General features: G+C 39.8%; 1 protein-coding gene across 12 annotated transcripts in view; it reads left to right on the forward strand.

Annotated features, from left to right (window-relative positions):
• Window positions 1-22,505, forward strand: part of DLGAP2 (DLG associated protein 2) — a 494,722-nt gene that overhangs the window by 409,255 nt on the left and 62,962 nt on the right. For all 12 annotated transcript variants that reach the window (XM_076332874.1, XM_076332875.1, XM_076332879.1 and 9 more), the window contains one exon: window positions 12,551-12,762. In XM_076332874.1, coding sequence (XP_076188989.1) covers window positions 12,551-12,762 — 212 coding nt within the window. The remainder of the gene's footprint in view (window positions 1-12,550; window positions 12,763-22,505) is intronic.

Below are 22,505 nucleotides of genomic sequence, written 5' to 3' on the forward strand. Positions count from 1 at the left end.
CAGCTTGTTGTTAAATCAACTTAGCTGTAATGTGAACCAGACGGTCAACTAGCACCACAGGAGCAGAGAGCAGCCGTTTGTAACTGTACACTAATAGCATTTATCAGATTCTTGTGAATGATTAGCAACAGTTTTTATGTATGGGTCTTTAATTTCTGTTTTGAATGCAGACAAATTGAGCTACAAATGCATTTCTGGGCACAAAACACTTCTGTCATCTCACTCTGCAGGCAGAATAGCCCAAGTAGATCACACATGCAGTAAAGCGCACTTTTGTCTAGCTTTAGCTATAGCGGCTGCTACTGCTCTCCATGTCATTTTAATTTTAATATAAGATATGTTAAGAAAAAGATAAATGAGTTGTGAGATCTTGTCTGTCTTCATCAGCTGTTTTGGCTAATTAGGTTCAACACATATACAGTGCAATGACTTTGATTAATTTTACTCTGATATGAGTACTAGTGGGGAGCAAAGATTTTCAACAGAAAAAATGGATATGAACTAGATAGCTGTGCTAAAATGATGAATATAAGTGTCACTTACAGTTTCCAGGACTGAAATACCTGTGAATGCTAGTTAAAGAAAAGTAATTCCTACAATAAAGCCAAAAGACAGGCAAGAGCATAGCACTCACCATCACTGAAGTTCTGAAGCCCAATGCTACATGTCAGTGATTAATATTCCTCCCTCAGCCATTCAACAGCCTGCGAAGCGGCAAGCAATCAAGGTAAACATACCACAAGGTACAGTGAATGAGTCAGCACTAAAAGAGAAAATAGCATGTTGTTCTAAAAATGGCTTCAGCCCACTCCTGTCTTCCTAGTGCATTTAAGTACTAGCGTCATCCGTTACAGCACTGGCACTGCTAAGCATGTGGGTAGTAATGTCAGCTGTGTTCTCTACAGAATGAAAGAAAAGCACAAGAGTTGGTCTCTTAAAAAAAGAAAAAGAAAAAAGCAGCAGTTTCAACAAGGCTCTCTGCTGGTTTAAATTATGCCTACATGGAGAAAAGCTTTGAGGACAAGCTAATGGATAAATAGGCATGAAGCCCTCAGTTACATTTTTCCAGGAACTCTTCTGGGGACAGGACAGATTCCCACAAATGAGACTGTTGCCCTCGAGAGGCATGCTACTGCTTTGCACTGTCCCTCTGGTTTGCAAGGATGGATGGACTTGAACTCAATGCACCTTTCTCAGCACTTCATCTTTGTGGAACTAGATTGTATCTGTTTGCTTGGCATAAACCCATATATGAACTACAGAAACTACATCCAGTACTTTACCAACTGATGCATACTGTGGAGTTAGCCAGAGCTAGTGGAGATTTGATAACAGCATCCAAATCACTATCACCCACGCTGCCTTCACCAGCCACCACTCCAGAATTAACTAGGTTGTTTCCACAGCAGGAAAAGCTAGTGTAGCTAGTAGGGTAGCAGGGTAGTCTGCATCCTAAATCAGCATGGGCACGTGCTGTACCATTTTGATTTCTACAGCCCATTACAGTCCCACAAGGATGTCTCAGCTAGCCCTGTGCCCTCCCAGTCAGGAGTGGAGATGTGCAAGAGAGACCTGTAATGCCCAGACAATAAGGGAAATGATGGGACAGTTAATGCCCCACAGTCCGTTCGCAGTGTTAAAGTCAGCCTGCAACATCTTGGTGCAGCACCTGGGGCCGCTCTGTGGAGTTACTCCCCAGGTCGGTAACGGTGTAGTCCTCCCATACAGAGCAGCAAGCTCAACCACTCGTACTTGGTCCTTATGATGTTCTCTCTACCCATCATATCTCTGAACTGTTGCACTTACGATTTTAAGAACATTAAATAAAAAGGATTTCATAAAGCTGACACTTCCCTGTATTTACAGAATGCTGATGGTTTTATGTGTCACAAAAAACAGAATACTTCTTAAATATCCTTTCCAAGGGGGGGAAAAAACAAAACAAAACAAAACAAAAAACCCCAGAAAATAACTACATTCAGTCAATGATGGTGTAAAGCTCTGACCAAACAGTTGTCTCAGATTACTGGTTTCTTGAATTACTATGTTAATCAGTGATACAACAGCGCACCGCTTCCATGCCCATGTGCTAGGGCGCTCATATTGGCTGAAATGAATTGCTGAAGCTTTTTTCCAAACAAGAGTGGAAAGGTTTCAGCGTTATTATTTTCTTAAAGCTGCCAAAACAAGTCCCTATTACTGTAGAAATGTCAAAGCTAGGAGTAGAAAAGGGAGGCTGTGATCCCACTGCCCTTTAATCAGGGGGAATTGTCCTCCTTTATAACGTTAGTACAGTGTGTTGCCAAATTGTTTTTCAACGTTCACTTCACTGAAGCTGAAGGCTGACCTTTGCAGTAGTTACCCAAAGGTGTCGCTGGGTCTGAAGAAGTTTTCAGCCAGGAGTAACTTATTGTTTTATACACTCAGGCCACTTGCATCTGTCAAACAAGACTGCCAGGAACACGCACTCGGGGCTGTAATGACTGCACACCTTCCCACGCTGCAGGCTTGCTGCCTAGGGCAGACCCGGCTCCTCTCCTGAGCAGTCTATACCATTTTTCCTGCAAGGAGGTGACTGTAAAAAATGGTGAAGCATTCATAGATGTTGCTTTGATCCTCCCCCCCCCCCCCCCCCCCCCAGCTGGTTTTGGCCATCTTACAGTGCTGTGCTTAAAGGTTGTTTTTTAAAGTGGAGTTGCACATATGTTTAAATGGCTGAATGTTTATATGGATAAGGTCCCTGGTACTTCTGGTAGGGGAACTGATCTTTTCAAAAGTGTGCAGATAGTTAAGCATTACCTAGTAGCTAGACAGGAAAAAACTACTCATTTCACTCTGTAAGCTAAATAATTGGAGTCATCTGGAACTCCAGATGAACTATTCAAAACTGTCAATCATTAGTTAAAATGAGAAAAATGGATGAGCAGCAAATATATCTATTTTATATAGCCTTGAAATTATTTATGTTCTAAAGACTTGCACTGTCTTTTTCAGTAGTAGCCCTATAACAAACAGAAAAAAAAGTGATATCATTTCCTGCTTAGATTAAATAAGACACTGTTTACTACAGGCCTTTTGGGTCAGCTCTGGGTATGCTGCCTTTTAGGTTCTTTTTCCCTCTCTAGCGATATAACAGCTCTGCAGCATTGGAGTCCTTGCTACATCTGCAGTCTCTGTGGTTTTGGAGGTGCTGTGCATCGTAAGTATGTTGGGACCACCTCTGCTTTTCTTCTTCCTTTAAGGGTATTTTCGTCTCTTACTCTATACTTCTGTGACCATGAATGGTCTGTGGGGTCTTGCCCCACTCACACAGGTAATGATAAGGTGACAACTCTGAATTTCCCTTAGTGTCTGCAGTGGTAAAGGCAAAGATATTTCCAGGGGGACCTACAGGTGATTTTGGCTGATAGGTCATGCAGTGTTGAGAGTCTGGGCTGACGGGGCTGATGATATTTTATTTTCCCATTTCCAAAAAGGCTAGAAAAGGACAGAATAATAAGGCACCACAACGCCTGCGCTGTGCCGCACAGGGCCCTAGCTGCCTGCGGGAGCGCTGGACGTGATGCAGCGAGGCCACAGGAGTGCAGGTGACCCCACGTCAGCAGGAGCACATGCCTCGCACTCAGGGAGTCTTGTCTCCCGCAACTTCATCAATCAAAAAACCAGGCTGTTTTCCTTCACTGTGCTGTGCAGATAGCTGGGCTCCATCCACCCTACAAATGTGGTTCAGGCAATTCAGTCTACCTCTCCCAAAAATATCTGCCAGGAAAACTTGTAGTTAGCTTCAGTTGCTGATACGGCTGTCCCCTGGGCCTCGTCTGTTGCCCTGTCAGTCAGGCAGCCCAGCTGGCAGGTATATTCCTGGCTCCCCTTCACCTGTAGTGAGTGACAAGCTGCAATCCAGTTTAGGTCTTTAGCCTTTTGATGCTTTGTTTTAGCAGAATTTGCATTGTAATTAAATTAATTCAATTTATAGAGAAAAATGTAAAGGAAAATGCAGCTATGACATGGCCCAAAGGCAAAGAGATAGAAAAATAAACTCTGGGTGCATGACTATGGCAAATTAATTGGCAGAAATGCTGCATTTGTGGCAAGCATGAGAAGTTCCAAGTTTTGGTCTTTGATGCTTCAGTGGACCCCCATTATTAAAATAATTGCTACCTTATGCTACATCTATGCTATTAAACTGCATAGTGTCAGGAAAGGTTTCTTGGCACTGCATCCTGATCCTCTATACTGTTATGTGGCTCAGCCTGTCTTGGGCATTGTTTTCATCCAAGCCGGACGGTATTTCCCTAAACAGTTCCTGGGTTCAGTTCAGGACTTAGCACAGGCCAGGGACTGTTCCTGGTAGTCACCCTGGTTTGGAGGCAAAGATTGCTCAATAGCATGGGTGTGGAGTGCTGCAGGCCAGCTGACCTCCAGGCAAGACAGTGGGTCTTCATTTACTAATGTATGCACAGCCCTAGGGTAATCACCATACCATTTTCATCCTTCTCTCTCACTAGTACTGATGTTTGTGCAGCAGCACAGCAAGTTGGAGCAACTCACCAGTTCAGCTGAAAACTTATCTTTACTTATCTTTATTATTGTTATGAGGGTAATTTTCCAGGCAGCACTTTAAGTCACTTTACCACTCCTAGCGTTTCTTGAAAAGCTGAATATGGCTTAAGGAAAACCTGCCCCACTTAAGCTGATGGTAATACAATTTTAAAGCGGCTTAAGCTGACCACAAAAGACCATCCTGGGTCACTTACCAAAGGAAATATGCAGCCAACTGGAACCCAGGTTTCTTGGTTGAATCCCTACAGTTTTTGTGTCTTAGATTGAGAGGCTATATATATATAGGTTCTCAGTTAAGTACAGGCCAAGCCCTCCCTTCAGTCCAAGCTCATCTCATATCAAAGTTCTGGCACAAGATCTCAGGGAGCTCCAGGATTAGCAAGCAAAAATCACTTATCGTGTGGACAAGCCCACCACTGCCGTCTGACTGCACCTCACTCCACCGTATCAAAGCAGCACAGAGTCCAGAGGGTCCCAGAGGCGCCTAGCAACATAGCAGAAGATTTGCAGGTGGCTGAACTGCAAGGGTCTTTGCCAGCAGTATGAGCACAGTGAGTCATGAGGTGGGCATTTGGCCCTCATTCATCCAAACTGTATAAAAAAAGCCATGGAGTCCTCACAACACTACAGTATTTAACCGTCCTCGGATTACAATTCATATTGTTGCTGGAGAACCAGCTAGGATACATAGTGCTGGTTCTTTTTTTTTTAGTTCATCACTGTTGAGATAAAAGTTATGAAGTATTATTTCAATGAAAAGAGCACTGCTCTGTAGAAAATAAAGAAGTGGTGAGTAAGCAATCCTGAGTACACTAGACGGAAGTCTTCTTTCCATCAAGGATCAGTCAGTGCAGCTTTGCTTGGAACTACACATGAAAAACTAAAATCGGGCAGTAAATAATGCTGGTACTGGTTTGCCTATTCGAACATCTCCCAGCTGGAACATTATGTTTGTGTTCTGTGATCTGCATGGGCATCCAGTCCATTCCCAACTCCCAAATTCCTGAAGTCAAGTTGTTTTCAACCCAGTGTAAAGCATACATTGTTTGGGATCTATGTGATTTTCTTCCTCTTCCTGTGATACTATGGCTATTCATAGCAAAGCTTGGAGAGAATGGCTGGCAAGACAAAGATGCCTCTTGCTTTCTCTGATTAGCTCCTGCCTTGATGGACGGTGTCAACAGACTTTCGGGGAATGCTGCAAGAACCCTCTGTGCTTCTGAGCTGTCAAGGAGTTCAGGGAGTAGGGGGTGGCATGTGAAAATTAAAGCTAATTACAAGGATTGGCATTGTTAGTGGTGAGGAGGAATCCCTAGCATATTTTGTAGAGATTTTTGAATGGCTTCATTGTATAATTCATAGTCTTTGAACAATGAAATAGCACATTAAAAAAACCCACAGAAAAAAAACTAGTTAAAAATGTGCACTGAGAATGGTGTTGAGGTGTAGACACAAGGTTAGCTATTGAGGAAACAAAGTTTTATTTTCAGATACTGCACTCTTCCCTCCTGCCAAAAGCTAGACCAATATAGAGTCCGCAGCCAGTAAATAGGGGAATGTCATTAGTGTCATTTGCTTCGGAAGAAAATTCTACTAATCGGTCAGTGTTCCTTCTTCAGCAACATTTTTGAAAACACAGGAGGTCCAGCTCCCACCTCCCATTACAATATCAAGGAAACTTTTTACCATGCTAAAAAGCATTTCTGTCTGCCTTGCAAGATTGTCATCTACTTTCATCTACTTGCAGCTGTGCACAAAGGCTGTTTTTCAGAGGCTCCTTAAAGAAGGCATGATTTAAGAGAAAATCTGTTACCTACATTTCAGATTGTATCCTTCTTTTTTTTTTTTTTTGGGGGGGGGGTCATCTTCTTGACCAGGCTGAGAAAGCATAAAATTACAAAAATTACATATCTACTACATAGTGTTTCATATCTTATCCTTCTTCATATCGCCTATAGTCTAATTTCACGCACAGAAGTCTTCTGCTTGTAGTAAAATGTGAAATTTATATTACTAAAATAAGATTTAGGTCATAATGAATATTTCAGTGCATTTTACATCTGCATGCTAATTAAATTTCACAGGATTCCTGTGAGGTAGGTAATCGTCATTTTAACCTTTGAGAATGAGAAATATGAAGAAGTTATAGTCAGGTCCCTCAGCTGAAGCCATATATTTAGAAGTGTTTCATTTGAGATAGTAAAGTGATATGCCAGACTTTAAGTAGATCAGCAGTTTAGTGGTGGAGCACCTTTAAAATTCTGGGAGCTGGGAGCAAATGCCATAGAAGTGGGTGGAACAACAGGAGCAGATCTGTTTTGAAATGCCAGTGGCTGTTGCCAGTTTGACTTCTTTAGCTAAATCCTAAACTGAAATAAAAAAACTTGAATTAACAGTGGTCAAAGTCCAGAAGAATTAATATTTCATTGGTTCTTCCAGTTTTGACATCAGTATTTCTTAGATACAAGGTTGGGTATTCACACTGCTAGCACAGGTTCCTGAATGGGAGCCTAGATTACCTATCTCTGATTAGATATAAGGAAAAACTTTTTCCCCCCCAACTGTGGCCAAACGTTGGAACAGGTTGCCTAGAGAGGTTGTAGAGTCTCCATCTTTGGAAACATTCAAAACCCAGCTGGACACAGTCCTGGGCAACCTGCTGTACCTGACCATGCTTTGAGCGGGAGGCTGGACTAGAGACCTCCAGAATCCCTTCCAACCTCAGCAATTCCATGATTCCTAGTTTGTTCCAGAGGTTTGGTGAATTCATCCCTGTTTTCCCTGACAACATGCTGTTGCTTACACACAGAATCTGTGCAATCTGGGAATCAGGGGGCGGACTTACTGCCGAAGTCCAGTCGGGTCCAAAATCCTTTTCTTCTCACAGGTCTAATCTGAGCACAACCAAGACACCCAACAGGAAGGACTTCTAAGAAAACACAAGGATAGTGACTTTTCTTCTAAAACAAGGAAATTTGTTTTCATAGTAACAAAGTTTCTAGAATACCCACTGTGAAGATGTGAGTTCAGTTTCTTCCTTAGCCTGTACAAGGTCAAACCCCCATCTTCTCAGTTCCCCAAACTGCATTCTGAGCAGCAGGCTGTAAGGCAGTTTGGAGCGAAGGCACTTCTTCCTTTGTTAAAATGCTCCACAAGTTTTATCCAAACACCCTTTCACATAAAATTCATGCGAGTGTTTGGCCCAGGGACTATAACTAAGCTCCCTCATTCCAGGTAAGTGCCTGGATGATGAGGCTGCAACACACCCTTTCTTGTACATGATGTCCTTCTCTTCGAACCAGCTCTCCCCAGGCAATCTGTGAGTGTTTCATGAAAAGGCCATGAGTTACAAAAAGAGGAGGAGACCATGCCAGTTTATTTATCAACCCTAAGTCTTCTCCTTCCCAAGTACTCCAACCGTTATTGATTAGAAGGTAATCAGTAACGTCTCCCACTTCCACGGCTGTTCTGTCATGGAAGGAAAGAATAAGGCTGCTCAGTTCTTTGAAAAAAAAAATCTGAATTTGTTCTTCAGAAGATGGTTTTAGGCTGTGAATGGGACACGACAGAAGGGCCTTTCTGCTGCCTGTAATCAGATACAATAAACCCAAGAAAGGAGAAACATTTGAGATTTTTCTTCATGCTTTGCATTTTGGCTGCTAACTAAAGGGACCTTTTGGTTCCTTTTGGATGCTACTCTGAAGGAGCTAACTCTCCTAAATGCCTTTCATGGGGATTTTAGGGTCCTACCTAAGGTTCTGGAGTTCACTCTCAGGATCAGGTCCATAAAATGTGGTAAGTTTTAGGTACCAGGTGTTTTAATAAAATTGGCCCTAGGTGACTAATGTAAGATATCACACTGAATCAGTAGCAGAACAATTTAAAAATCCCAAATTTCCTGAACCTGGTTGTGCTCCTCACAGCAACAGTGCATGAAATTTATGAGAGAGACTCCATTTTCTGTAATAGTTATAACGAAATCATCAGCCAGTGACAAAATTAAATGAAAAGATCCAGACCTTGTCAGCTCGTCGTTCTTACAAAAGGAAATTCATATGGTAATATGCAGTCTAACTCCTCTGTGGATAGAAACTGTATATACAAGGACTCATGTTAACATCTAGAACAGGAGGAAGGCCATTTTAGACATTATAAATATCAGCACTCATCACTATATGCAAGTAGATAATTAGGGTAATTATTCCCAATTAGCAGCTGCAAGCCCTGCAGATGGGAATTTCAGGGGCTGGTAACTATCGCAAGAAAGCCTTTCTGCAAGCTGCAAAGCCCTTTTCATGGTTTGGAAAATATACATTTAATGACCCTCACACATGCTGTTAAATATTTTTGTTAATATTTCAAAATAAAAATCTTTCCTGCACTAGTATAATACTTCTGCTTTTTCTTTAAAGCTATGTTGGCGTCTGAAATGGCCTGGATTTGGAAAGATTTTTCCAAGTATTTAACCTATAGGCTAAATTAAATGATGAACCAGGCCAAACTGGGACTAAAATTTTGTTTTTATTCTCAGTCCATGAGGAAAAACAATGTCAAGGGCCCTTTTGTTGGCTTTTGAAGACAGCAAAAGGACTCCAGATGTTTTCCTAGGCTCTGCATGAAACTTTCTGAAAGAACACATTGTCAAACTTCCTTGCCAGGCTCCAGAAGCATTTTCGCTGTGTTCATTGTATTCTGCTCCTTTGAATGGCTCAAGAGTAAAAAAATACACATATTTTAATTGTGAATAATGTTTTTTCAGTCATAAAGGCTTCTGTGATAGTCAACAAGTTACTCTGTTTAGAAAGGGATTCTTGGTGCATTTGTGTATACCGTGAGTACCTCACAAGCACAAATGGAGCAGGGCTCCTTCAGGTTTAGCTTTCATGTGAATTCATTTAACTTATGAATTCAGAAAGCGAAATAAATGTAATCAACAAAAATAGTAATGCACATAACTGTAAGATTTGTCGTCATGAAGCTCCTTATCGCAGTGAAGAAACTTAATTTTTTAGGCACTTTAATGTAAAAAACCAGTCATTCCTATCTTTTAAAGTAAGATTTCAACTTCAATCAACAAATAAGCCTGTGTTTACTCATTTAAATCCAGTCCTTATCTAGTTATTTGAACATGGAATTTCAGACAAAAGAAAGTTGAGAAACTAATCATTTTTTGCATTTGAGTAAGTAAAAGGTTATTGATCAATGTCTTTTTAAACTTTCTATTTAATTATCTTCGAGCTAAAATGAAGGAAAGATGTTTCAAGCCAAAATAATTATTCTATGAAAAAGTTATGAGTTCTTTGAAAAAAGAATATTAAGACTGAACATAATAATTCAGCTTTAGTACAGAAAATTGAACAGTATAACTTGCAGTGGGCCCATGTAAATGCCAATAAATGCTTTTTCAGCATTTGGATTTTGTTTTTAGCTATGCTGACATACAAGTAATAAAGAAGATTTAAAAGTGAGAGTATGTTTGTATGATATCAATTAATTTTTCTTAATATAGCTCTCATTCAGATTTTTACAGTTACTAGTATTGCCAGCTGTAGATAAAAAAAAGCTTAAGAAAATATATTTATTTTATACATTTTAGGAGTCTGGCTATTACAACTATCGCTACATGTAAATACCTCTTAGGTCTCCTAGAATCTCAAAAATCTTTCCTCCAATATTAATCTCATAGTTACTAGGTCTTAGAAAAGAAATGAGGACGATGTATCACATTTACAGGCTTCAAGTTTGGGAAGATTTTTCATGCTCCCTTTCCAATCACGATCCAAAGCTGAATAATATGAAAAGTTTGTTTCTTTGCATGATCTAACCCATATTTCATTTAGATTCATGCTCTGTCCTATTACTTCATATAAGAATATAACTCATAATTTTTTTCTCTGATAGTCGTCTCTAACATTTTTCTGATCTGTGCGATCTGTTTCATCTCTTCTTATCTGACCTCATCTTCAGTCTCTCTTTTTGCTCTCCTGAGCTTGTTTCTTTAATTTAATATCTCTATCTTTACTTATTCACACCCTTTTAAAACTTCATTTCCCCCTTAATCCTTTTTTGGGACTCAAAGCACCAGGTCTGTTCACCTGGTGTGTGGCTAATTCATGTACCTTGAAAGGGCAGTAAAGATAACAAGCAGATCGTGTTAGTTATTTAAATCCAATCTCCAAGACTGCTGAAACCAATGGGAGCATTTGCTTCAGCTCCGCAGTGAACTCTGTCTGTAGAAGGACTCAAATATGTTTGACTTGAAAGTCTTTATTAGACATCCTGCTTTGCAGAAACTCCTTAATATATGTTTAACTGGAAGTTCAGATTTATAGTATATTGGTAAATAATGCCATTGTACTGTTTGATATATATGAAGTCATTATGTTTATAAAGGATTTGATGCTGCCGAGTGCATCAGCCCTGGTCCACTGATGTATTCCGTCACATCCTTCTTTTTAACCATGAGTCATTATAATGGATTTCAGAGAGTTGCTCATATCCGTTAAGTTAAGTAAATGCTTAAGTGTGTTTCTGGATTAGGACCAGAGGACTCAGCACCTTGGAAGATTAAACAAAAAGCAAAGAATCAGCAATACTGGCAGAGACAGGCTTGCTGAGTTTATCCGTAAGTCTTAAAACAAGGCTGATTTCACTTTGGATTGGAAAATCTACTTCTGCTCAATTCTCTGCCAATTTGTGGTGCAGGGAGATACTCATCCACCAGCTGTGGATTATCTGACTACCGATCTTACTATTTGAAAAACCACCTCAACTGCATGAAAGCAGCCTCAACCAAATGTATTAATAATTAACTGGCTATGTTCCTGATATGTTACAGCCTCTATGAACTATTTTGCAGTTTCTAAATAAGAAGAAAGACAAATTGCCACATTTGCTTTTTTTTCACAGAAGTTTGCCCTAAATCAGAATCCTGTCCATTTATGCCAAAATCACAGCTTAGTTTAACTTAAATATTTCATTCACCTTCCTGAAAAGCAGCCAAAGCCCCATATAAGGAGAGCTGGTAAAAGACTCTGAAGTGCTTAGCTTTCAATGAGTTTTAGGTCTGAGACACCTGATCGACTTACTGTTTATCAGCTGAGAAGCTGTGTGCAAACTCTGAAGAGGTTAAGGTAAGCTACTTCCTGCAATTTAGAGCATGTCTACAAACAGATATTGCAGCTCAGCTCACAAACCATGACTTGATTGTTTCTTAGGTTCCAACATTTATAAACTGAAAATTTCCAATCTTGAAGTTGGAATTAAATTGCCAAATCATTTGGGGACTGTCCTGGTTTCAGCAGGGATAGAGTTAATTTCCTTCCTAGTAGCTGGTACAGTGCTGTGGTTTGGATTTAGGATGAGAACAAAGTTGATAATGCACCCATGTTTTAGTTGTTGCTAGGTAATGCTTACACTAGCCAAGGACTTTTCAGCTTCCCATGCTCTACCGACTGAGAAGGCTGGAGGTGCACAAGAAGCTGGGAGGGGGCACAGCCAAACTGGCCGAAGGGACATTCCATACCACATGACGTCATGCTCAGTACATAAACTGGGGAAATCTGGCCGGGGGGGCCGCTGCTCGGGGACTGGCTGGGCATCGGTCGGTGGGTGGTGAGCAATTGCACTGTGCATAACTTGCTTTGTGTAGTATTAGTATTATTATTATTACATTGTTATTATCATTTTATTTCAATTATTAAACTGTTTTTATCTCAACCCACGAGTTTTTCTCACTTGTGCTCTTCCAATTCTCTTCCCCATCCCACCGGGGTGGGGGGGAGTGAGCGAGCGGCTGCGTGGTGCTCAATTGCCAACTGAGGTTAAACCACGACAGGGACCTTAGAAATTTCTTTCAAAGTGATCTGTTTCTGAAGAATAAAAAAAATCATGACTTGTCTTTGTAAAATGAAAAACTGAAGGAAGTATTTAAGTATATGAAAAGAATAATGCACATTTTGTCTGTGTGTTTTATGGTCTCCATTAGGTACCTCAGGATGAATGGGGAGGATACCCAGCTGGTGGGAAAGACGAAGAGATCCCCTGCAGAAGAATGAGAAGTGGGAGCTATATTAAGGCCATGGGAGATGAAGAAAGTGGAGACTCTGATACTAGTCCCAAGACATCACCAAAATTAACAGTTCGACCAGAGTCATTATTAAAATCCATTGGACAAAGACCACTGGGAGATCATCAAAAGTAAGTTTCACTATACCATGTTATACACCTTTCTGAAAGTTGTCATGACTTGGGTAATTTTTCTTTGTGTCCTACTGGTAGTGGTCAGTATCCATGAGAAAATATGATACTGTAGTTAAAAAGATAACTTTTGTGTCTTCGTTTTAAATTAGCTACAGTTTCTTGTGATTACTGTATGAAAAACTGCCATTTTCCTCCATTCATGTAACAAACCTGCTACTTCAGAAAGAGTTTATTATGCTTACTAAAGGAAATATATCCATATTTTTATCAAAAGTTTAAAATTCTGAATATTTCTTCTCTGGAAGGATTGTTTTATATTATAATTCTTTGTTATTTCATTGCTTTCTCTGAAATAGAAAATACACTGTATACTAGGTATAATAACAAATACGTAATTGTATCATATATTTGGCATCTTACATCCTTTTTATCAGTACAATGTGTTATGTATCAGCTGTACTGTATCATACTCATTTAAACACATTGTGGAGGGTTTTGTTTGACTGTTTGTTTTTTTTTCATACTACCTACAATATGGCCTATTAAATAACTAAAGCAAATTTTAAAACTATAGGAAAATATGTAGTTATATATGTTTTCCAATAGATCTTTATTTTTCTCTCCTTTTTATCCTTTCAATATATCATTTTATAACTAAAGTGTAAGTATACTTCTGGAGACAGTTTCAAAGTTGTAGCCTGATTCCAAATCTGCAGCTTCTATTAATGTGACTTGAGTGTTTCCCACGGCTTAGAAAATTGATCTTTTTGCCTGGGAGGAATACATAAAATGAAGAAATTAAGAGTGGAACCTTTGATCAAAGGTTGTTTATTGTTCTGTAGGTAATACCATGTATAGTATACCATAGTGACTTACCTTTTCATAAAATAAAACAAAACAAAAACCTTAGGCAAAAATCCTTTTGGCTTAATTAAACTGAATTATTTAGCTTGCAATCTGGAAATCAACTTTCACTATTACTGAAGAGAACAGTTTACAACTATATTGTTTTGTGTAGCTTGTTCATGCATCTCTGTAGGCTCAATTCAGATGCATAAACAAAGGCGTCTGTACCATGAGCTGCTGTAAGATTTCTGAGATACCATGGAACAAGACTGGCAGGTCTCCGCTCTCGATTGGCAACTAAAATCCAGGCAGGATACCTTATGGCATCTCAAAGGGTGCCAGGGACCTATGTTTAGGCAACTAAGCCAAATTCTGAATGTGAATCTGAAGGATTTTCTACAATATTAGTTCCAAAGATGAAAACATGGCCTATAACATAAGTATTGCTGGCAGACCTGTACCTGGCTGATTTCCAAAGATGAAAAGATGAGCTCTTAATGGCAATGGTTGGAAGCAACATTTGGATTTTTTATATCCTCAGTCATTGTATCTGGGCTGAATTTTGGGTTTGAAGCACGCTGGCTACATCAACTGGTTCAGTCTGAATTTGTGAAAGTCCCCGGAAAACAAAAAAAGTGGTTAATTTTCAGCTTGTAAGTACCTGTCAGTGGGAGTAGAGGTCTTTCAGGATGAGGAGCCCATAATTTCTCAGCCATGGTGGAGACATATGTTGTGAATCCTGCAGCCCTGGATTTTCTCATAAATGGCTCTGAAAGCTGTGGGTCCTGCAAAAGGGCAATTATCCTCGTGGGATAAGATGTGCTAAGAGAGAGTGATCTAACGTCTGTGGCTTGTTAAGAGTGACCCTTCTGAAGGCAACAGGGAAAGAGGAGATTAATAGGCTTTCTCAGACTTCCACACGTTGACCGGCTGTCTTCCTGCTGGTAAATTAAACATTTCCAGAACACAGACCTGAGTACACAAACCTGACCAGGTACACTGAGAAGATTTTGGAGTGGTCCCCAGCAGACTTGTTGCCTGGGTCTATTAGTACTGTCCCAGCCACTGCCTGGCCATGTTCTGGCCATTGGTGTAGGCCAGGGATTATTCCAGAAGGCAGTTTGGATGCAGCCATCCTGTTTTGGAGGGTACGTCATATCCATACTAGTACCACAAACTAAAATCTTTTCTCAGAGACAGTTCTAACTTTCCAAGTACTTAGACCAAATAAAATATATTCTATTCTGTTCTTTGGTTTTGGCTATGGTTGGGCCTTCCCCAAGTGAATGTAGATAACAGCACAAATTTTCCAGTGAGTGGCAGGTCTCGGTGCCTGCCCTAGACCCCCACAGCCTATGAACAGATCCAGACGGCATCTAGACATATGTATTCAAAGAATATGTTTCAAGAAAAAAAGTCTTTCTGATCTGACTAGTAGGTCAATACCAAATGGTGTGTCTTCTGTCAGTTTTCCATGTATTGCAAATACACCACTCAAAATATAATTGATTAAAACACGAGTGCGATGCTGATGCAGTATACTGGAGTTGACAGCTGTGCCTGGTCATGGTGCCAAAGGATTTAATGGCATAGTTACCACTAACTACAGTCGGAAAAGGAGGAAGCTTTTTGTAATACTGTGAAATATTATTAGGGGGTCTGTTGAGAATTTGTCACAAACTGCACTAGGAATAATTAGGCAGCCAGGCTGCTGCTGCTATATTTTTAATCCTCAATTTTCCCTTAAACTGAGGGGCAGCACCTTGAATCTGCCAGCCTAACATACATGGTTTTTTCCAGTGAACTTCAGGCAGAAATGTGACAACTATTCTTGTTCTTGTATGTCTTTCTTGCAAAGATCTGCAAATTTCAGCAGCCCTTAAGCAGGCGGAAAATTTCTTGTCTCACGGGAATACAAAGTGCTGATCCTAAACCTGATTTTCACCACAAGCCATCTCCTCCCAGCACGTCTTTGTCTCCCTGTCACTGTGGTTACCTTTTATGTCTGGCAGATTTCTATGAAGGATGTAGCAAGGGATGATGGTTATGGAGCCTTCCTTCCTCCTCCAGCACAGCTCAGTAATCCCCGTTGCACGCCGAGTACCCTTTGTACCACTGATCACGCTGCTGAACCAGAAGCCAAGGTTTTGGACAGCATTCCTGCATGTATAGCAGGGCTGAATCGCATTTCTGGCATGTATTATGAGAAATTACATAATTCAAGATGTCAGCTGCATTAGCTGGCTTTTTAGCTTGTTTACCAGGATGGAGGGAGCTAATGCACAGAAATAAAATGGGGCTTATACTCTTTGTCCTCTGCTTGGGTAGACAGGATAGCTCAGAACTGGGGTCTGACAGAGCACCAGTAATAAAACCTGTAATAAAACCTGAATATTGATAGTTTCAGCGGCATAAAAACATGCATTGGCTGCAAAACATATGTAGGTGGGTTTCATAAGAATAAGCCTAGTTTTCTATCACTATCCTGAATAGGGTAAAATAAAAATTAGAAAAGCCTTCACTTAAACTTCAACAGACCTTTGACATGTGTGCATGTTTCTCCCCTGAGTTTTATCAGGCATCTTTGCAAGGAGCTTTTTCTCATTTAAATTCTGTTTCTACTTTGACAAAAGTAAGCCCCTATTTTGTTGGTTTGTGTTGCTCAAAGATTCAGCAATTGAACATTAAAAATTCATAAACAAAAATGCATATTTGTATCTGAAGAAATAATTTTAGTTAACAACATACAAATAGGTAAATGTAACTGATTTAACAGAAGCATTAAAATTCTGAAATAATTTCTTTTACATTACTCTTGGAAAGGAGTATATTTTACTCCAAGTGGGAATAAAAAAGAAGTGCGGGGTCTGATCACTGCTGTTTTACGCAGATGGCAAAAGCAGGGCATATGCCCAGCCACCGCCATCTGATCACCACCTCTGTCAAACTGCTAGCACAGCCGGCACAATCCCCAGCCTGCTTGCAGCCTAGGCCACCTGCGTCTCTTCTAGATAGTGCCCAGGCATGTTTCAGGGACTAACCCTGTTGGATGCAGCCACCCTCTCTATAGGATAAAAAAGTTTAACCATACAGGTCAGTTGGCCGAAGGGTCAAGCGATGGACCTAGCTTATTTCTGAGTATGGTGGTAGCCTAAGTGACGCAAATTTTGCTGGATTTTTCAAAAATTAAATGCACCTAAATATCTAGATTACTCACCGAAGATAAATGCATTTCAATTCTTTCTTTGTGAATGCTGTTTCAAAAGACTAAATAGTATGTTGCACTACTTAGTCCTATAACATTAAGTCGAAGGCCAGTGTAATTTATTATTATTATCAAATTGTATTTGAGTGAAATATAATGCAATAAGGCTTGCTGTGGTGGAGACAGGACACATACTTGAATCTGCTTCCTTTCCAACTTTTTGCTTTCTTGGGATGGTGCCAGCAATCCCATTTATTGTGGAAATGATCTTGACTCCCAGCAGTCCCAGGAGAAAAAAATATTAAACTTTTTTAATTTTTTTTTAATTTTGCATTATGATTAGACATACAAAATCTTTCAGATGTCAGTTTTGGTATCCTATGAACAAATATAGGTCTTCTGGAGGTGAAATGCAAGCCCTTTCAATTCAGTCCATTGTTTTCTGCCGTGCTGTGATGCTACTGGGGATGGAGTAAACTGTGTTGGAAGGTAGTTTACAGATGGTAGCTTGTAGAAGGTAGGTAGCATGCTGCTAGGTATTTTCATTTACGGTAAAGGTCAAAACAGCTGAACAGTTTATGGAACTGATAGCTGAAACAAAGGGAATGTCTGTCCTAAATAAGTTTTGTGCAATCCTGGAAGAGAGACTGACCCACATGATTTGTAAGCATATCCTTCCAACCTAGTAAATGTCAGTTCTCTGTATTTGTGACAAAAACAAGCAAAGCTGAGAGATGGAAGCATCAGAGACACTGGGATCCAGAAAGGAAAGCTGAAAAGAAAACAAGATTTTGGGACTATGTGATGGAAAAACAGTTCTATGACTGAAGATAATGTTCCGGTTATTTGGTGCTTCTTGTTTTCAGGAAAAGAGTACTTAATATACCGATTATGTAAATGAACAGGATAGCACTGTAGAAGTAGCAAGTTCCATTTTCAGTATCTCCTTTTTGAAGTGTTGCAAAAGACTCTGAAAACTGTCTAACCATTTAGTCAAAAGGGATAACAATATCATTTAGCCCAAAGTTAACACACTCTATTTGAAGATCATACTGGTATCATTCACACAAATGAATAGTCATGCTGTGCTGAAGTTTTCCATTATGCTCTGAAGTGACTCACAGGAAACTAGATGCTGCAAACGTGAGAATGAAATAGGTTAAGCTACAATAAAATAAAATCAGTGACAGCAATGTGTACTTTTGTTTTGTGACCCTCTAGTGGAATGGCAGACCTTACTGTGGCAGCTGGTAGTCCAGATACCTTAAGCTGATGGGTGAGCAGACAGAAAGGCATGTGAGCAGATAGGTAGTACAAAAATGTAGGGTTTCAGTGAGGAAGGAAATCTGCCATAGCACAAATTATTTGGTGGACTGCCACAGTATAGTAGCAGTGCTGCTTTGATTTGTCTTGCTATATTCTTCATCTAAACTTCTGCCAGGTTTTGGCCCCTCTATGGAAGTGAGTGTTTCAAACTCTGAGTCATGTTTACGGAGAAAGCAGCCGTGCCCCCCTCAAATGTTTAACACCTTTGCATTGGATGTTATTAAAGCCCACAGCACACTTGAAGAGCACAATGCATGTCTGTATTTCAGCCACTCTACTTCACAGTCTGGTATCTCAACGCAAAACCACTTTTTTCAGTAGTTTAAGCTAATATGCTTAATGACCTGAAATGGTTGCGACACAAGTGTTTTCTGGGCTTATGGTAAACCAGACCAAAGCAGTGAGCTGAATTAAAAATAACCTTTCCCTGACCTTCCCCTTTTCAGAGTGAGAGATTGCATCTCTCCATACTAACTTATGCTGACTTAAAGAATATCTGGACTATGATCCAAGGCATGTCCACATGTTCTCTTCGGCAGACTATTATGGCAACAAAAACATTGCCAAAGCACACATCAAGGGGGTTGAACTGCAACAAGAAGATCTGACAGCACTTAACTGCCAGAGCCCTTGGCTCAGCAGAAATCGTGGAACAGCACGGGGTCCTCTAAGACATGTGGGAAGTCTCCATTAAAAAAAAAAAAAATCCTACCATTTGTAACCATTTGTGCTAACCATAGCACACTTACAATATGAGAAAGTGAAAAACAAATGAGAAGTTTGGAAGCACTGCATGAGACCAAACCTCTGTCTTTTCATCCATCTTTACCCATGACAGTGCCAACGCCATATCGTTTAGTGATGGACAAATTTGTGGGTATTTCTCCTAGAGAAATACCACTTGGTAAGTACACAGAGAGAAGTCTTGATATTGCAGGCTGTAGGTAAGTGTGCACATGTGGAGGAGTGGGCGTGCTGCAAAATGTCACAGATTGAGAGTTTAAGCACCGCTCCCTTGCTAGAGAAATTAATGTCCTATTTCAATCCTATCCATTGCTGCACACCAGTGATGCAAGTCTTTTTTAATTTTTAAGGGTAAACTTCAATTTACCATTAACTCTTCTTCTGCATTTTAAACTAGAAATGGTTTTGAAGCCGTTCCTGAGAAATCTTTTCAATAGAAGAGATGGGGAAAAACACTAGAAAAGTAACCCTCATCTCTTATATGCTTTTTATTTATCTTTGTTTTTTCCTCAATCTTCTGACTCTAAAAAGCCTCATTACACACTTCATTAGCAGCTTTCTGAGGCCCTGTAGTGTAGTAGCATCTACTCAGAGTCTCTGAGGGGTGAAATTGGAGATTTACTGAGGAGAGTTTGAGGGCTAATTACAAAGCCTTATCAACCCATAATGCAATCAGTGGGCCACTGGCACAGTGATAGTGTTCTCTGTTGCAGTCAATAAGATCTGGGTTAGATTAGTCCGCAGGGTTAAGAGGGAATGCTGATGAAGGGCAGCTAGTCATCTGGCTACCTAGGAAGTACCATTTATGGGGTCGGAAGACAGTCCCCATCCTTTCTTCCTTTGCAGAATAATAGGAAATGCTCTTAAGCAGTGTTAGGCACCTTGTTCTCTTAGAAGTAGCAGAGTATGAAACCCAGGCAGTAATTGAGCCCAGATCTCCTGCCTCATTGTAGCAAATACCAGCTTTATGTTGTAGGGCTGAAATGTATTACCCTGGATTAGGGATGGAAAGGGGATCCTAAGGCTCTGAACAAAGTGCAGACTCTTCTCAGGAATAAAACAGGCTTTTGTCAGAAAGATGCAATTATGTGATGGATTGCGGTGAAAATGCAGTAAGATTCAGGCCAGCCTCACAAGCACAAATACTTAGCTCCAACAGAAAATATGTTTCTGGTTTCTGGTGCTTATCCATTCCTGCATTCAACAAATATGTTAGTTTTACTTTTCATTTGAAATGGATCAAAAGCTGCTTTTCTCATTTGTTTAGTTTTTAATAAAAACTAAATGATACTATAAAGTAAGTATGTAGAAACACTTCTTCAGGCAAGGATTTGAAAATTAAGATGCTTTTGGTTAAAAAGCAGAAATCATGTATATGTTTTCACTTCTCCCAATTCTACTCTATTTTTTCCCCAGAAATTACATAGTCTCATTAATATCTTCAACTTCGGCATGAGAAGGTCACTTATTTACTTAAGACCTATTGGCTTTAATGGACTTACATGTATGTTTAAATTAAACTCATGCTCAGATGCTTTACTGAGTCCTGATGGTCTGTAGTCTACATTTGTTCTGCCTAATTATGATTTTTTGCATGTGTATATGTATATGTACCAAAAGCAAATAAAAGAAAAAAAAGTGAGATAGCTTCCTGAAGAAAATTATGACTATTTCAATTCCATAAAGGGATGTAGGAACGCACATCCAATATTTGAGTTCTGCTTAGATCCTCAGATCCATTTACTGTACTGCTACGTGATGCTTTAAATGCCTCTAAGTTTTTGCCATAACGTCTGCCTGAGTTTTGTTGTTGCTGACCAGTTCGCTGCCTACTCTCCAGGGCAAGCTCAAAATAGGATATTGGAACAAGATTTTTAGGATTAGCTATACGTGCACATCTGCCACCTCTTACAAACAATAGCTCTGAGTTTAGATTTCCCACGTCAGACTTTTTTTATTACACGCACATTCTGCGTGATTTGGAGTACAGGCTTGATTGAGCCTACATCCTCTGTATCTTTGCAAGGAGTGATCAAACCACCAGACTGTTTAACTATTCCGGATGATTTCCTCTCATTCGCTTCTGGTTCGTGTCGTACAAAATCCCTAAATACTGACTGACGGGAAAGTTTCTCTCCTACCAGTAGGCATTTCATAAGGACAGAAACAGCAGTCTCCACCTCTTTCCTAACATATTCCTGTAATAAATCAAATGTTGGGTTAATGATGAAATATAGGCATCTTAAAAATTTAATTTGGCCCAAATTCTCATATCTATCACTGATCAAAGAGAAGCTCCAGTCTGGCAAAGATTAGAAAATAAATTCTTCGCTGCAGATAAATTCACCAGATTTATGTGTACATTCAGTTTTTTCAAAGAACTGGACTAACTGTGCTATTCTGAAGGGAGAATCGGACTTAATGTCTATACTCTGAGTTCTCCAATGGGCTGCACGCAGGCACATCTGTGCCCCTTTGCAGAGCTCTATTGACTTCAGCAGGGATCCATGGAGACACAGTATGCCTTGCAGCTGCTACACAATGGCACTGCCAGCTAAGCTTAATCATTAGATTCTGGTCAATGAGTTATTTCACGTACCTACAAAGACATAGTTAAGATAGATCCAGATAGAGAAATGAATATCCATTGAAATGCAAATCTCTCATAAAATAGGTTTTGATAACTTATGCTACCTTGCTAATCCTAATGCACCTCCGTTTTAGGTGCCCAAGATGAATTCTTTTACAAATTTTATCTTTTTGTCCCAGAATGATACTTCTGAATTGCAGATACTGATTTAAACAGAGGTGATTGTACTTTCTTTAATGTTCCCATTCATTCTCAGATTTTTTGGACAAATGCAGGCATGATCATGAAAATAGAGGTATTATTTTAGAATATTACAATTCCAAAAATTAATTTGATGGAAAATGGACTTTCTTTGTATCTGATGCTCCCTTAATAAACCTGATAGATGCATTCAGAGTCAGAAGGTGACTTTCTTGCTGCAACTTTTAGAGGCCTGGGAATATTTTCGTTCACTTTTGGTACCTTCTTGACGCAGGGTGCACTGGTGGCTGAACATTTGACAGAGAACAGGTACTCTGGGGAGTGATCATTATTTTGAATGTGAGTAGACCAAGGAATGACCTTGGCAAGTATACAACATTTGCTGCATTGTTGGCATCATGTCCATACTTTTTTAAGCAAAGGTATTAGGTTTATGACAAAGTATATGATATCAATCACTTACTAGAAAATAAAATACAGACAGTAAAAAAAAAAAAAAAAGGCAGTGTGACAGAGATCCCTTTCTCAGGACTCGTACACCCCATGTTCCCACTAGGGTCATCTTGACTGTCAGGTGCTACTGCTTAGGAATCTGAATTTGTAGGGAGAAGTTAGGGGGTTTCTTTGTTTTGTTTTGACCCTGGCTTAGCTGTAAGCTGTAAAATCATGTCAGCCTCTAAATCTGGCATTTCAAGATGTCCTAAAAGTGAAACCATGTTGTTTTACTACCATGCAAACCTTTTCACCAAATGACAAAAAGATTTGTCTTCTGCAAAACATGCAGTGGTTGCATAAGTCACGGTACAGTACTGCGTGTTGTAATTCTAG

The sequence above is a fragment of the Aptenodytes patagonicus genome, chromosome 3 (assembly GCF_965638725.1).
Source record: "Aptenodytes patagonicus chromosome 3, bAptPat1.pri.cur, whole genome shotgun sequence".
Classification (NCBI taxonomy): Eukaryota; Metazoa; Chordata; class Aves; order Sphenisciformes; family Spheniscidae; genus Aptenodytes; species Aptenodytes patagonicus.